General features: G+C 34.5%; 1 protein-coding gene across 2 annotated transcripts in view; it reads left to right on the top strand.

Annotated features, from left to right (window-relative positions):
• The first annotated feature begins 10332 nt into the window (after positions 1-10332).
• The window catches only part of LOC121427614 (AP-2 complex subunit mu), a 31194-nt gene continuing 24758 nt past the window's right edge, over positions 10333-16768 (top strand). The window contains exons 1-3 of one of the 2 annotated variants that reach the window (XM_041624104.1): positions 10333-10396; positions 14562-14654; positions 15430-15695. In XM_041624104.1, the coding sequence (XP_041480038.1) occupies positions 14581-14654; positions 15430-15695 (340 nt within the window). In that variant the 5' untranslated portion in view covers positions 10333-10396; positions 14562-14580. Of the gene's footprint in view, positions 10401-14561; positions 14655-15429; positions 15696-16768 lie in introns of both variants that reach the window. The other variant, XM_041624105.1, reaches the window with a different exon arrangement.

Here is a 16768-nt window from a genome sequence, read left to right as displayed (position 1 = left end):
ATATGTTGAAAAAAGGTAGGTATAAAAAAAATAGATAGATAGAAAAACGGGGGGGGGGGGGAAGCAAGAAGTTACAAGATAGAAAATGATAAGAGATTTGTAACAAAAATACAATTGAAATGACTACTAGTACTTAATGATAGGATTACATGTACATGTACCAGTTGGTCGAGACATTTTACAGAATTTATATTGCTAATCACATAGTTCTGCATGTATTTAAAATAAAAACAATTATACATCATAAATGTACTTATTCAAAAATAAAAGTTTCAATTTCCTTTTAAAAACAGAAATACTAACAGACCCGGTAATGTTGGAGTTCAAAGAATTCCATAACTTTGGCCCTGTACTGATCAGTGTTTTCTGAGCAAATATTGTCCTTGCATGAGGAATACGCAGTGCAGTAGCATTTCTTGTTGGGTAATTATGTAATTGGTTAATAAATATGCTAACTTTTCAAAAGTAAAAGGTGCTCACTCAAGCGGAAATATTTTTCGGCAGTTATATCGTCATTTCCTTAATGGATCTGTACCAATATTAGAATGTGGAAAAATCTTCAGGATATTACAAATGTACAATTTTACAGTATAAAGTGTAAACTTTTTTGACACGCACTGTATAATCTTGTTGTACTAAAGTATCCCGTTTTCACGTCCGTATATACCCAATATATTTCCTCGGATTTCGAGTTATTGTTTATATTTTATTTATTTATTTATTTATTTCTTTATTTATTTCACATCTTTATACAGGGTAACAAATTCAGCTATATACACGATAAAAAACATTAACAAAGATAAAAAGCTGGTTTACAATTATATAGTGACATATGCTTCTTTTCCATGACTAATCAAAGTGATTGCCCCCTTTAAAGGTCAAAATATAAAACATTTCCAGTCTGTGCTTACGTCCGCATTTTGGATTGGTTAGATATCTCTTCATGAATTCCTAAATACACAGAGGCAGATCCAGCCCTTGGATTAGAGCTACCTCAGCTAACAAGTTGTCACTTAATGTTAAGAAAACCAATTCTATGATTTTCAGTAATTCTCTCAAAAGTTTACCTGGGGCCCGTTGCAGAAAGAGTTGCGTTTAAACGCAAGTCAAAAAAATCAATCGCAAGTCTAAATTGCGCGCTGTTGATTGGTTGAAAATCAAGTTGCGCGTGATTTCGAGAGTTGCGATTGATTGCAACTCTTTCTGCAACGGGCCCCTGGTCAAGTAGTCATGGATAATGTAAATTTATTACAGGTTAAATCTACCAAATTTCTTGGGCTCTATATTGATCATGATTTGTCTTGGAAGTGTCACATTAATTACTTGTGTAAATTGACTTCTAGAAGTATTGGTATTTTAAGCAAGCTTAAACTTATATATGACTCTCATTTTATTACGATTGTATATTGGCTTGGGGTAATACAAACAAGACGGTATTAGAAATGTTATCTAAATAACAAAAGCGGGCAATTAGGTTAATTACCCAATCTTACATTTATGCACATACAAATCCATTATTTAAAAAAAAAATCCTGAAAATTCCTGATCTTTACGAATTTCATTTGGGTACATTCATGTTTCAACTCTCAAAAGGTGATCTGCCGGAAATGTTCTCTTCCTTGTTTCAAAGAAACAACCTCATCCATTCTTTTCCTACCCGCCAAAGGGACTCATTTCACGTTATTTGCTCAAAGAACAATTGTATTTGAAAGACCAAGGTTTTGGAATAAAAATCTTTCAAACGAAATAACTACATAGCTGTTTATCCTTAAGTATGTTTAAATGTAAACTGAAATCATTTATTTTGTGCAGATATGGACACCGTTAAGACGCACTGGCTGCATTTGATTTATACCTTTTTAAAGGTATACTGTCGTATAGTTTTTGATTTTTTTTATTCTTCCCTCATCTCCCTCCTCTATTTCACATTGTCTACTTTCCCTCTAATTCTTTACCCCGTGATTTTTCGCTAATCTTTGGCTTTTCCTTTGTAGTCTGATTGTTCTTTAGTGTCCGATCTCCTTACGAATTTCATAACCTGGGGCTGATTGCACGAAAGGGTCGCCCATCTTTTATGATGCGCCATGTGAAACGCATCTTAAATAAATCATCTGCAAACATATTTCATTCGTCCGTTAAAATTAACAAAATATTTGTTTATAAAATGATATGATATATCATGAAATTGTATAAAATTTGATTTAACGAATTTGAAACTAACGAATCTTATTCTTTATCATAAATTTCATAGCGTATCATAAAAGATGGGCGACACGAAAGACGGTCCTTGGAAAGACCCTTTCGTGCAATCGGCCCCTGCAGACATACAAGCTCTGCTTTTTATGCACGTTCCTTCATATTTCACTTTATTAACTGCCATTATCGTTTGTATTTTCCAAGTAATCAAATGCATTTCTTGTATTATGTTAATATTTTGTTATCTTGTGAAGTATAAAATAAATTCTATTCAATTCAATTCGTCAATATTGGGGGAGGGGAAGGAGGATTTTTTTTTCAACCATATTTTCCCCGATCGGCCGCTTGAAGACGATTTTTGGTTTTCTTTGAAGCTGTAGTCTTGATAGTCACTTCTAGCGTTATTCTTATAAATCAACATAAATATATAATATCATAATCCTATAATTCTTTTGGAAATGTTATGTATTTTTTCCTAAAATTTGAATATTCTGGGCAATGTTTGTTATCCTGAAAAATCGTGTATGCAACTAAATAATTACCGCGAGCGCGAAGCGAGAGCAGAAACGAACTGATGGGAAAGGTGCCTTTTAAAGACTGCATGCAGTTAGCCATGAAAGACGTTACATATTTTAAAATTGAAAAATGCCAGCGCGAAGCGCAAGCTGATTTTTTTTACATTTTTACCTGAGAATAAAAATTCTAAGCACTTTTTTTTAACTTAAACAGAATAGGTATATAACTAAACATTGCGCGAGAGGAAAATTTCGAGATTAAGACCTACTGAACGAGACACTTTATTCACGTGTTATAAATCATAAAAAAGATACGTAATTGGTGATCTTCCTTACATTAATAATGCGAGCGCAAAGCGTGAGTAGAAATTTTTTATATATACGTTTTCAACTGATCGAAAAGGTACCTGTTAAGTACTGCTTGCACCTAGCCATGAAGACGTTACATATTTCAGCAATCAAATATTGTGAGCGCAAAGCGCGAGCTGAAAATTTTTGACATTTCTACATAAAGAATGGAAAATTTTAATCAATTTTTGTAATTGTGAACAGGATAGCTATATAACTGAACAATTGATGCGAGTGCAAATAAGAGCGTGAAAAATCGAGATTTTGACCTAAAAATGGGACACTCATGTTTTGTAAACTATGAAAAGAATTAGTTATAGGTGATAGGGGATCTTCGTACATTAATAATGTGAGCACAAAGCGCGAGCAGATTATTTTTTATATTTGATCTGAAACTTAATAATGATATAAATTAAGAGAACAAGTTGAGTATCTGAATAACTTGCACGCGCGTGTTTCATATTTAGACCGACCTAGAATAGGTATTCTTAGCGCGAGCTTAAACTATTTGATATTCTGATGTGAAAAAGAGTCAATTTTAGCTCTATATTTCAAGCACTTTGTAGGAAAATTGTGAGGTGGATATGGATTGCACTTCATACAGAGCTGATGTTTTTCATTATAATTACTCTGAGGTTTGACATAGGACAGGGACATCCTAGGACATGTCATCATAATTATGAAAATGATGACTATCTTCCTATTCCTCTTGCTAAGCGCGAGATGAGAGAAAAGGGACAATCTAATCATTAAATATATCTTATCCGTTAATGCCTATGAAGGGCGCAAAATCTGATGATATTATGGCCTGAAAACTGGACTTGTGTGATTATATAGGATGCATCAGCCTAAAGCGAGCGCGAATTGCGAGCCTAAATTTTTTCTATACATGACTGTCATGAAAAGGGGATTTAAAGTCGTTTGTTGTATAATCGACATTAAGACATACATAACTCGCCAATCAAAATGCGAACGTGCAGCGCTAGCTGATACGTTTTGACAATCAGACCTGAAAAGGGATATTTTGAAAACTTTATGGAATACACGAGAATAATAGGTGCTTGATAAATCAGAATTTGCGAGCCCACAGCGCCGAGCAGAATATGTTAATATTCAGACCATAAAACATGTTTACATAGCACTTTTTTAAAATTAAATTAGTAAATCACACAAAATAATGAAGCTTCGATTTTTGAGATGAAATATGTTTTGCATATTGACTTCCAAACTTACTATTTAAACTCCATATTGAATAAGATCTGAAAATCACCTAACAGGCAATAGATCTAGTGACATGAAAGATTCTTTTTATTTTCCAAGTCAACTCTTCCCCTCATCTTATATTATTCACTCTTCTTCCTCCTCTTTTTTTCTCCTCTCTTTTCCCTCCTTTCCACCATTTTTGCTCCACCAATAGGGGGGGGGGGCCTCGGGCCCCCTTTTCTGGTCTGAATATCAAAAAATTTTAGTTCTCGCTTCACGCTCGCATGATCTTGAATTCCAATGTACAAGCCCTAGAATGCCCCTCTTCAGTCAAATCCGAATTTCAAACATTTTCAGCTCGCCCTTGGCAAGAGCCAACAATTTCCCGATCATAAGGAACAGGCAATGGCGTCATAAGGCAAAATTTTTGAGGGGGCGATATGGTGTATCGGGCAAAAAAAGCGCGAGCGAGCCAAAATGTTGACACTTTTATTGCAAAAATCAAATTTTTTGATAATTTTGGACATAATTCTAAAAAGTTAATATTATATATCACCCTTCTCTCTTTCCTTTTCTCTGTCCTTTTTTTGTACGCTAGGGTGAACAGGAGTTTTGTTATGACTGTCATGACTGTGCGCATAAGGGCGAAGCTCTATATAGCTCGAGGGGGCCCAGTATGGCGCTTGTGGCAAGAAGTAGCTTAAAAAAGTCCCGAGCGAGCGAAGCGATCGAGTTAAAAATCACCTTTTCATGAAAATCTAACATGAAGATAGATTTTGACGTGATTTTGTTTGCCTTTTCGTCATCTTTAATTCATTTCCCTAATCATGCTAATAATGTATTTGTATATATTGGGGAGAATTGTTCTTTCTCACATGTTCTTCTTTCCTTCCTTTTCCCGTTTTCTTACCGTGTTCCCTTTTTATGTTTTTTCTTAGTTTTCTTCTCCCTTTCCCTTTCCTCTTCCCCTTTCCTCGTTTTTGTTATAAGTGGCTTGCCTGAAAGTAATGTTTGCGGACCGAATGTCAACGAGCATAGTAAAGATATATGCAGATGACACTAAACTGTTTAGAGAGATCAGAATTGAGGATGACTGTGACAGGCTACAAGCAGACCTAAATAATCTAACTGATGGTCCAAGAAGTGGCAGTTTCAGTTTTATACCACAAAAGGCAGATTCTTCCATAGGACATCATAGTCATCATTATCATTATCACCTAGCTGGAGATGTATGTACATATTAGGTAAAAGCCCGTTAAAAGTGCTCCTTGAAAGCAAATCGTGTGCTCGCAACATCATTAAAGCGTCAGAAATGCGTCTCAAGTGGTCATGCGATGCGGGCACGGGTTCGAGCCCAAGGTTGAACATGAGTATTTCCCCCCTTTTTTCTTTACACCATTTCGCACATGGTCCTTCATGACCATTGAAAGGAACATATACTGGCTAACTGGCCTCTATAATTATGGGTAACGAGTTTTTCTTAAATGATGATTTAGGATGGTAATGATGTTGATGACTATTTATGATGATGTTCAATTCTTTATTCCATTTCCATTCAAAACATGATACAAAGTAATATAAAGTAATATAAATCAAGTACAATTTTACAGACGAGCATTCTTACTTAAAACAGTATAATATTGAGCATAAATGGAAACGAGGGGGTTCACTTGTCCCCCTTGGAAATGAATAAAATATTGTCGACTATTCATTATATGCGTATATAATTATACAGGAAAGAAAAAAAAGAGAAGGAACAAAACTTCGAAATCATATTGATGTAAACATAATTACTGAACAAATGTAAAGTTATTTATACAAAGTTGTCGTCGCTATCAAAGAATATATTGCTCACTAGATAGAAATAAAGCAGAAAGAGAGAGGGGAATGACAAGACTCCGGGACAAGACATAGTAGACAAGACAAAACAAGAGACAGGACAGTATACAAGACAAGATAACATAAGAAGTATTTTTTAAGGAGGAAAAGTCAGGATGGGGAAGGGCTGACCACAAAACAGCTTGATCTGTTAAAGTAACAAAAGATGATGTAACTGGAAAAGATAAAGCAATAAAAATGAAAAATGAATTATAATTAAGATAACGAAGTGGTAGTTCCGTTCCGGGGTTCCGTTGCGAAGAAATATAGGACTGAAGCAGGACGTACAAGTTAGTTTACGTTTGAATGAATTTAAAGAGACACTGTCTTTAACATTATTAGATAGGGAGTTCCAGAATTTAGGACCCTTGAATAGGAATGTATTTTTTGCCAGTTAAGTTCTGTAAAGTGGTATATAAAGTTCGTCAGAGTGTCTCGTGGGGTATTTATAGTAAAATTGATTTTAGGGAACATGGCATCAAAAATATTGGGAAGTACATTATCATTGATTGATTGATTGATTTTATTTGTCAGGTAACTGTGAACAAGTACATGAAAAATATGAACAGTAGTGTATACCTTGACAGGATTGCCCATGAAAGCCGAGATGGCTTATTTCCAATGGGGTCCTTACATCAGTAATTGACAACAATGTACATATATGAAAAACACCTATAGAAATCTACAAACTACATCAATTAAGTCTAGACCACTGAAATTACGCGAAGAATTGTAAAACTTAATATATGAAAAGACAAAAACAAATAAGTTTGCCATGAAAACCATTTACGCAAAATATGATTAAAATAATTGTAAAACAGGTTGAGTAAACGATCATTACTTCTAGGTTACATATGAAAATTATACTATAATCAGTTTTTAAATAGCGCTAAATGCATCGTAACTAATACAAGATTCATGAATCGTAAAACCTAAGATATGAAAAAGTACAAATAAGTTTGACATCAAACTTTCACGCAAACAACAAAAGATGATGATAAAATGTAAAACAAGTTGATTATTAAAATAAATCATAACTAAATAGTTATATATAAGACTACATGATACACATGAAATTAGAAAGAATATTTAACATTACAGAGTGGGGACATTTTTTAAGTGTTGTTTCAATACTGTTTTAAATTGTGTAAAAGTCTTAACCGATTTAACATGATTAGGGAGGGAATTCCAAAAATGTATACCATTATAATAAAATGTGTTGCCAATTTGACCTTTTCTCATAGGTACAACAAAGTTAAACAGACTATTTCTTGTTTCATGCTCGTGAATATTAGATGACCGTGTAAAGTTTTTTGAGATGTAATGATATTCGTTTGAATAGAAAATTTTATGAACATGGTGAAGTATAAGTTGTTGCGACCTCAAGTCTATGCGAAGAAGGCCAGCTTTTTCGATTTCATTCTTCCCAACATGTGTTCTTGGGTGTAAGCAAGTAATAAATCTAACAATCTTATTTTGAATAATTCTAAACTTTTTTTGATCAACCTTTCCAAGACTGCAGTACCATGCTGCATTAGCATAATCAAATAAACACTGTATTAATGAAAAGCTTAAAATGCGTCTGGATTTCGTATTCATGCAATTTTGATACCGGTATAGAAATTTCAAGCGAGCATTAGCTTTTTTGACAATAGAGTCAACCATAGATGTACATGAGAGATCACTATTTAATATCAGGCCTAAATACTTCACGGAATTCTGTCTCTTAATTAATTGATTGTTATAGTATATATTGAAATCATCTGTATGCTTAGACCTAGCCCGCGAACAAAACAAAATACTTTCGGTCTTACCAACATGTAAGCTAAGTTTATTATCTGTCATCCATTTAACACAATTTGATAATTCTAAGCTAAGTTTTTCACCGATCAGCTTAGGACTTGTATCAGAATAGAGTAAAACACTGTCGTCTGCATATAAAAGTAATTTACTTTCATTAACACAAATACACATATCATTGATATAGCACATAAAAAGAATGGGACCTAATATGCTCCCCTGAGGAACTCCACACTTTATAGGCATAGAATATGAGAGTACATTTTGCATGGATACCACTTGGCGGCGATTTGTCAAGTAAGACCTAAACCAATTTAAACATGCTAAATTCAAACCCATCACTTCTAATTTCTTTAAGAGTATTTCATGATTAACCGTATCGAATGCTTTTTGTAAGTCAAGAAGAACCATTCCAACATAACGGCCTTCGGAAATTTCATTCCTAACAAAATCCAACAAGTGAATTAAACATGTTTCAGTAGAATAACCATTCCTAAAACCAGACTGAAATTCATAAATGATTTTGTATTCTTTAAAGTATTTCTCAATTTGAGAATACACGCATTTCTCCAAAATTTTCGACACTATGCTTAACACACTAATAGGTCTATAATTCCCAACATGAGTTTTGTCTTTCTTTTTGTGTAATGGTGTGACTTTAGCGATTTTCATTTCATCAGGGAAGGTACAAGTTGAAATAGATAGGTTAATAATGTAAGTTAAAGGAATAAAGACGTTTTTTGCACCATCCTTTAAAAATCTAGCAGGAACCAAGTCAAGTCCGGTACTTTTGATATTTTCAACTTGGATAATTCATTTAATACAAACTTTTCTGTGACAGGAGAAAAATTAAAACAGCCTTTTTGTATACCTTTATTGTCGTAAAGTTTTTTTGAATTAGGACTGTCGGCCCCAAACTCACTTCTGTCCGTAATGGGGAGCTCACAAGCTAATTTATCGGCCACTGTTGTGAAATAATTGTTAAATTCGTTGGCTATCTTTAGATTATCATGACATAGTTCCCCTTTAATATTAATAACACTTTTCTGAATATTTTTTTGTTTGTTTTTTACACCTAACTCTTTGAGATTTTTCCATAATTTCCTAGAATCATGTTTATTGTCTTCAATTTGATTTTGGAAAAATTCGTCTTTAGCTTTCCTCACTTTCCTTTGTACCACATTTCGCAATAGTTTAAATTTCCTTTCGAGTTCTAAATTACCAATATCTTTTTTCATTTTCCTGAAAGCTATATTTCGTTGTCTTATCAAACCAATAATTTCACTGGTCATCCATCTTTCTGTTCTTTGCTTAATTCTTACTTGTTTTAAAGGTGCACACTTATCAACTACTGACATGAAAATACTTTTGAAGTGTGACCAAGCAATATTCACTTCATTACATTCAAATATAACAGACCAATTGATTTGAGATAAAGCGAAATTAAAATCATTTTCACAATAGTTTTTCATACATCGAATGCTTATAGTTCTATGCTGCCCAAATACAGGCCTGATAAGTTTCCTTGAACAATACGTTAAAAAGTGATCACTTAAGCCAATTTCAAAGACACCACTTTGACAAATATTTTCTTCTTTACTACAAATTACATGGTCTATTAATGAAGAAGTGGTAGGTGTAGTTCGGGTGGGTTTTGTTATAAGTTGGCTAAAACCATATAAATTCAAAATATTCTTGTATCTTTTGGTCAGTGCTGATTGTTGTAATAGACAAATATTCATGTCCCCTAAAAGAATAACCTCATCATCTTTTGTTAATATGTCCAATATATCATGGAGAGAATCAATAAATGTCTCGAGATCTCTTTAAATGAATATACTAGGCTGTATCAAAACCCAAATGAGAATTGGATATGTTTAACCTGTTTAAATTGATAAGGCTATTTTATACAACTGAACATGAAGTTCCCAAACTGTAATAAATACAGGTCTATGACTTTCAACAGTTTACTTTCTAGAAAAAGTGGGTCCGTATGTGAACGGAAAGCTGCACTATAAATAACACGAAGTGCTTTATTTTGCAAAAGTTACAATTTATCTAATAGATATTGGTGGGTATTCCTAAATAAGAATCCTGTATACTAAATGAGGCAAAATTGAGGATGAGTAAAGTATGATTACTGTTAGTGATAATGATGATGATGATGATGGTGATGATGATTATGATTTATAGAGATATTATTCGAAATTACTTAACTCTATGGAGAATGATTCTTCCTCATGACGAATCAAAATCTATTTTCATTTTTTTTTATGAATAAAAGAAATATCTGCTCATATCAAGTCTTTGAGGAGCCAATGTACCTACGATGATCTTTCTTTTAGCGCCATCTATGACCATTTTATGTCAACTGCATGATCCGCCCAACTTCCGCTGCCATTGCATTGCTTTTATACAGGAATTGATACAGAGCCGGGTCGTGTGGACGTAGGAAGGTGGGTGTGTTCCTCTTTTAAAACACAATTTTGACTTGTATATATTTATTTTCTTGTTTAGTAAAGTGTATCCAAACATTCCTGTTAATGTATAATATGTATTAAACTGTGTTATTTTAGAAAAGAATTTGCTGGATTTACAATTTAGTAACTTTCTTTTCTCTGTACCGTGCCCGTCCATGGCCTGGCCGTTTCTGGCACTGTCTGCGGCTCCCGGCACTAGCAGAATACGCGGAGGAATTGTAATGTGTATTTCAGGGTAGTCGTAGTTGTATCATAATTGGATCTGGATACGATGCAGTGCGGTCTGCGGAACGCGTATTTCCCCCCCTACTTATATAATGGTGGGTCCCAAGTCTGCGCACCTAACTATTTGAGTTCAGATTTAACATGAAATTCATCTTATTTCACAAGATCTTTTGACCCATTTAATATTCGTATTTTGTATTTCGTATTAATATTTTTCTTTGCTGTTCTCTGTATCCTGAGGAAAATTATGTTTTCCATTTTGAAATGCCACTTTCCGTTTCAAAAGGCCATTTCTGAATTCTGTCTGTTTTCCACGATCGCGGAAAATCACTGTCTAAGCCAGGAGGCTCCCAGACCCAGAGAGTAAAAATCATTCACTAGGGTCTAGGCCCTACTGATTGTCTAATGTTATGGTCAGTTCCGCCATGCATGTCTGCACGATTCTAGTAAAAGAAGATACGCAACGAGCACGAACTTTACACATGCAATACATAGACAGGTATTCATAAAAAAATCTGACTCAAAATGGTGGGAAAATAATGAATTCAGGGCATTTCATGTGACAGCCTCAAAATGCAGCCTTTGTCATCAAAATCCCTGAATCGTGTGCAAATTGAATGAGTGCGCAGACATGGGGTACCATTTATTTTTTCAATCTGAAAATGACCTTCCGAAGTTTTTTCAAGAAAATCCTACATTTTCTTTCATTTTTTAATGAGAAATTTTGTACATTTACTCTTAATAATATAAGGAACACTATAAACCAAAAGATTTTGTGAAATTAGAAGAAATTTATTTTAAATCTTAACTCAAATTATTAGGTGCGCAGACTTGGGGCCCACCATCATATGAGTAACGTGTGCCTACTCGCCACGGAGCCAGGGATTGCATCCTATTCATGTGCGTGTACTGGGAAAAAACTGAAACTTTCGCTCTAGAGATTTCATCTTTCCTTTTAAAAGATCTAGCCCTAAATCATGTAAATGGTATGCAACTTCATTTCTGACATTTCTACAATATTTTATTATTGATTTCATTTTTTTAACAAGAATTCATTAAAAAAATTAGAAAACATTATTAAAAGATGGGGAAAATTTGCCATGATGTTTGCGTCGCCATCTTGTTTTCTTTGTTTCTTGACGAGGCTACAGCATGCATATCACAATATGCAGTATGTGTGTTGTGAGGTTTTTACAGATGTATTTCAATGAGATGATTATCAAAGGACAAGACCACCCCAACAAAAAGTTTGAGGTTTGATTTGAATAAAAAGAGAAATATCAAACAAGCATAATGCTGAAAATTTCATCAAAATCGGATGTAAAATAAGTTACGACATTTTCAAGCTTCGTTTAATTCATAAAACAGTTATATTCACATCCTTGTCAGTATGCAAATGAGGGGACTGATGACACCACCCACTCACTATTCCTTTTGTATTTTTTTATATGAAATATTCTGGTTAGAGTTCAACATGCACTCCCCATTAAAATTGAAAATACAGGCCTGTGAAATCTCCGCTATTTAGCGGAAATCCACTATTTTCATTTTTAAGACCGATTTCAATTTCCGCTTTTTTGGTCCATTTCTGTTTTTTCTTAGTCAAAATTCCGCTATTTTATCCAAAACGGCTGGAAAACAAGTCTAGGTAAATGGATGCGAGCAGAATGTGTGTGTTGTGAATATACACGTTACGGGGCCTTGTATTTTTGCCTTCGCGAAGTTTTGAATGAAACTGCTGCGGATCCATAGAGATATATAATTAGTATACATCTCTATGTGCGGATCACACCGTGCACCGTTGCCGTTGTTGGCATACAAGCGCAAAGCAGCGGCTCAAATGGCGATATTTTGTGACTGGTAAATACCTCTGTAAGGATGATGACGTCATCCAAGATGGAAACTTACGTTGTCCAACGAAAGGATCGAAGATGACGATGTTTCGATCATTATTTCAAAGGAATTAGCGGTAACTGCGGTCTAAGGTACCATATTTCTGAATTTTAAACATTTTTTCGTAAATATGGATGTGATTTCTTTTTCATAATGTGACATTTTATGTACAAAAAACGATCGGAAAATCGGGTTTCCACTGTTATATCTAACGTTACTGCTATAAAAAAGCCTACATGTATAATACATTGTCTGTACTTACGGGCCTCCAAGCTCTTCAGTCTATGTATGGGTGAGTGAGCCAACGCAGTTCATTGGAATTTTTCCGCTATTTTTTTGAAACCCCACTCACAGGCCTGAAAATAAAAACAGGGACGTTTAGAATAATATAACTAGCCCTAACAAAATAGAACATATATGATGGGGGAGTGGAAATATATACCAAAATATGGCTTTATTCTGTCAAATTTCGAGCAGGATCTAGTGCGTGTAATTGTCCATAGACATCGGTTTATTTAGTCTAGACTAATCAAACTATTGGCTGATAATTGTTAAAATTCCCATTCTGGTATCAGCACTTCTCGCTAGCATAGCGGGAAGAGGTTTTGACTGCAGATAAAACGAAGTGAGTTCGAGTCTCAACTAAGGTAAGCAACATTTAAAAAATGAAAAAATCTGGAGTGAACATATCGGAAGTCTCAACAATCTTTTATTATTTTTGGTGGGGGTGCATGTGGAACTTTTTCCAATATTCTTATTTGCTCCTCATTGTCTTGTGAAACAGAGTTTTCTCCTCACTGAACATGTAGAATTACCATTGTTTTAGCATTTTATGGTTCAGTCAAGTTGGTCATTATTGTTGAATCTATAAAAAAATGAAATTTTGTATGATTCAAACAATAAAAAAACAAAAGACATAAGTGAGCGAGGGACATCATCACCTCTCTCATTTCCATATCACTGTGATGTGCGTATAACTGTTTTTGTGAAAAATAAATGAAACTTCAAAATGTAATAAATTTACATCTGATTATGATGAAATTTTCAGCATTATGCTTGATTGATTTTTCTCTATTGATTCTAATCAAAATGTTTTGGCTGTGGCCTTTACCTTTAACGTCTGTGACTGACCTGGATTTGTTTCACCATCTGAAAGACATGACAAGGGCTCAAAACTCTTCATTAGTTTGTATCTTCCATATGTATCTTGGGCTACAGGTGCATGCCACAATGCCCAGAGATCACAGTGGTGTTGTAATCTTTTTCCTTTTGGGTCTATCCTGGTGTATTTGGGAATGCAGCCTTAGTTATAAAATGTTGGTTGAGAGAATGCAGAGTAGTCCATGCTTTTCATCTTTATGATTTCACCAATTCGGCATATTTGAAGTCTCCATAGGTATACATGTAGCGCTTAACAATTTTTTTAACTTGTACAAATTCTTAACTTATTGTTTGTCCGATATTGTTTTAACTTTCACCTTCTTGTATCTACTTGTCTGATATTCTTTCTCTCTAAAAACAACTTTACGGGGCTCCATATAACAACGAAGGGATGGCTCAGTTGCAAATACATTATCTTTTGTATTTTGTTTAATTTTTATCTGTTCTTGAGAGTGGTTTAAGTTTATTTTCTTGTCTTTCCGTTTGTGTCCACATTCAAAGCGCTGAATACATCATGAGTGTCTGTGGAATTTGTTTCTTACATTTACATTTATATGCCTGAGTAGATCTACAATGAATGAACTTATGAAGTATTAGGTCTCAAATTGAAGAGATTTCGCTCTCATTGTCATTTTAGGAACGAACCATATTTATTGATTATGAAACCTTCTGAAGACGTGTATGTATTTTTTGTGTGAGATACACATACAATTTGGGAAATATTTAAGCTCCCATACGATTTAACCGTATTGGAGCTTAATTTTTCCCCCAAGTCTAATAATTATTTCACAACCTGTACATGTAGCTGTCATGATCAACTGTTATTCATAATTCATTTCTTTATTTTTCTCTTTTAAATCAGGACAATGAGCTAGTCTAAGATGTTAGGAGGTCTGTTTATTTACAACCACAAGGGGGAGGTCCTGATATCTCGAGTCTTTCGGGATGACATAGGGTGAGTATGAGGTTCCCAAGTTTTTAAAATGCTCCTGTGTCTGGGATGGCAACAAGCCTTGCATCTCAGATTTTGGATAGCATCCTTTTTTTTGTTTTGTTTTATTATGAGACATGCTGCTAGTTGATATTGAAGGAGCTCATTATCCCACAATTTGAATTCATATAATTTTGTCTCATGATGACCTGTGGTTAGTCATTATTATATTTATGTGTGTTACACTAAAAAAAAATTGTTGAACATCAAAATAGTAATAGTCACATACACTACATGTAAGTACCTCACCCAAAAGGTAATAGTAATCTTTTTCATATTATAAACCCTGCAAATAGACAATTCCAGCATAAAGGAAATGCTACAATGTTTTATCTGTTATGCAACACATGAGTACAGTTTCCCTGTTCACCATAGTGACCATATTGTTCCAAAAAGCAAGTGGATTGTCTTGTAAAGTTTGATTGTGTATGAAACTGAATGTTACGTGCATCTGGATAAAGTCGGCATGAACTGATTGAATGCTATAAACTTTAAATTTTGATGTTTTGTAATTTTTCATGTCATGTCCTGTACAATTGCTTAAGTGTCTTTTAATTGCTATTCTTCACATTTCACCATAGATAATGTGAGGAAACTCACTCTACCAGATGTGAAGTATATTATTATTTTGAACAATAGAAAAAGCAACTTGTTCACATGTAAGAGATGATCCTTTCTCAGAACATACATTAAGCATTCCATCATTATTTTACCTTTGGTCTTTTCCTCCCCTTTACAGGCGAAATGCGGTGGATGCGTTCCGTGTGAACGTGATCCATGCGCGCCAGCAGGTGCGTTCCCCCGTCACCAATATGGCACGAACCAGCTTCTTTCACATTAAGCGGGGAAATATCTGGGTTGCAGCTGTGACCAAGCAGAATGTGAATGCACCAATGGTCTTTGAGTTTCTGGCCAAGCTTATGGAGGTCATGACTTCATACTTTGGCAAGGTCACAGAGGATAACATTAAGAACAACTTTGTTCTCATTTATGAGCTCTTGGATGGTAAGAAGCAAGTCTGACTAAAAATCAGACTTAAATTCCCAGTTGTGTGTAGTGGATATTGCATTGTTCAGATCATAATCAGAGGATGCGCAGCTACCAAACTATTTAAAAAAGAATATGTCTTCATTGTTTGCAAAATCAATGAGCCTAACATTTTTTTTGCCCAACCTCAGAACCAAGCATTTGTGTTTGTGCCCAGTTTACTTCCAGTAATATAGATTATGATAGTTTGGTACTATATTCCCCGTAGTTTTGGAAGTTACATGTATGCGTGAAGTGCATATCTTTAAACTCCATCTTCTCTCAAGTGTTGATTGTCAACTACTTGGGACATCATACAGGCCTTGCTGGAATGGTTCATCTGATTAATGTGTAGACATCATAAATACATTCTTTATTCCACAATCAAGAAATGTTACCTGTTTTTGTCTCACGTGCATAGCAGAGCAAGACTCGCTTTTCTGACGGCGACGGCGGCATCAACACCAAATCTTAACCATAGGTTTTTGAAATGACAGCATAACTTAGAAACTATATGGACCTAGTTCATGAAACTCCTGCCTGAGTTTCAGGTAACATGACCAAGGTCAAAGGTTATTTCGGGTCATTGAACTTAAACCATGTATGGGAATTAACATCAAAATCTTAACCTATGGTTAAGTTTTTGGAATGTCATAACTTAGAGAAAATATATGGACCTAGTTGATGAAACTCGGCCATAAGGGTAATCAAATATTACTGAACATCCTGCCTGAGTTTTAAGTCACACGACCAAGGTCAAAGGTCATTCAGGGTCAATGAACTTTGGCCAAGTTGGGGGGTACCTGTTGAATTACCTTCATAACTTTGAAAGTTTATGGATCTGATTCATGAATCTGGAACATCAAGTATCACTGAACATCCTGTGCGAGTTTTCAGGTTACATGATCAAGGTCAATGAACTTTGGCCAAGTTGGGGTATTTGTTGAATTACCATCATGATTTTGTAAGTTTATTGGTCTAGTTCATAAAACTTGGAAAGAAGAATAATCAAGTATCATTGAACATCCTGTGCGAGTATCAGGTCATATGAC

Source organism: Lytechinus variegatus, chromosome 14, assembly GCF_018143015.1.
Source record: "Lytechinus variegatus isolate NC3 chromosome 14, Lvar_3.0, whole genome shotgun sequence".
Classification (NCBI taxonomy): domain Eukaryota; kingdom Metazoa; phylum Echinodermata; class Echinoidea; order Temnopleuroida; family Toxopneustidae; genus Lytechinus; species Lytechinus variegatus.
This window is presented reverse-complemented; position numbering and strand designations above follow the sequence as displayed.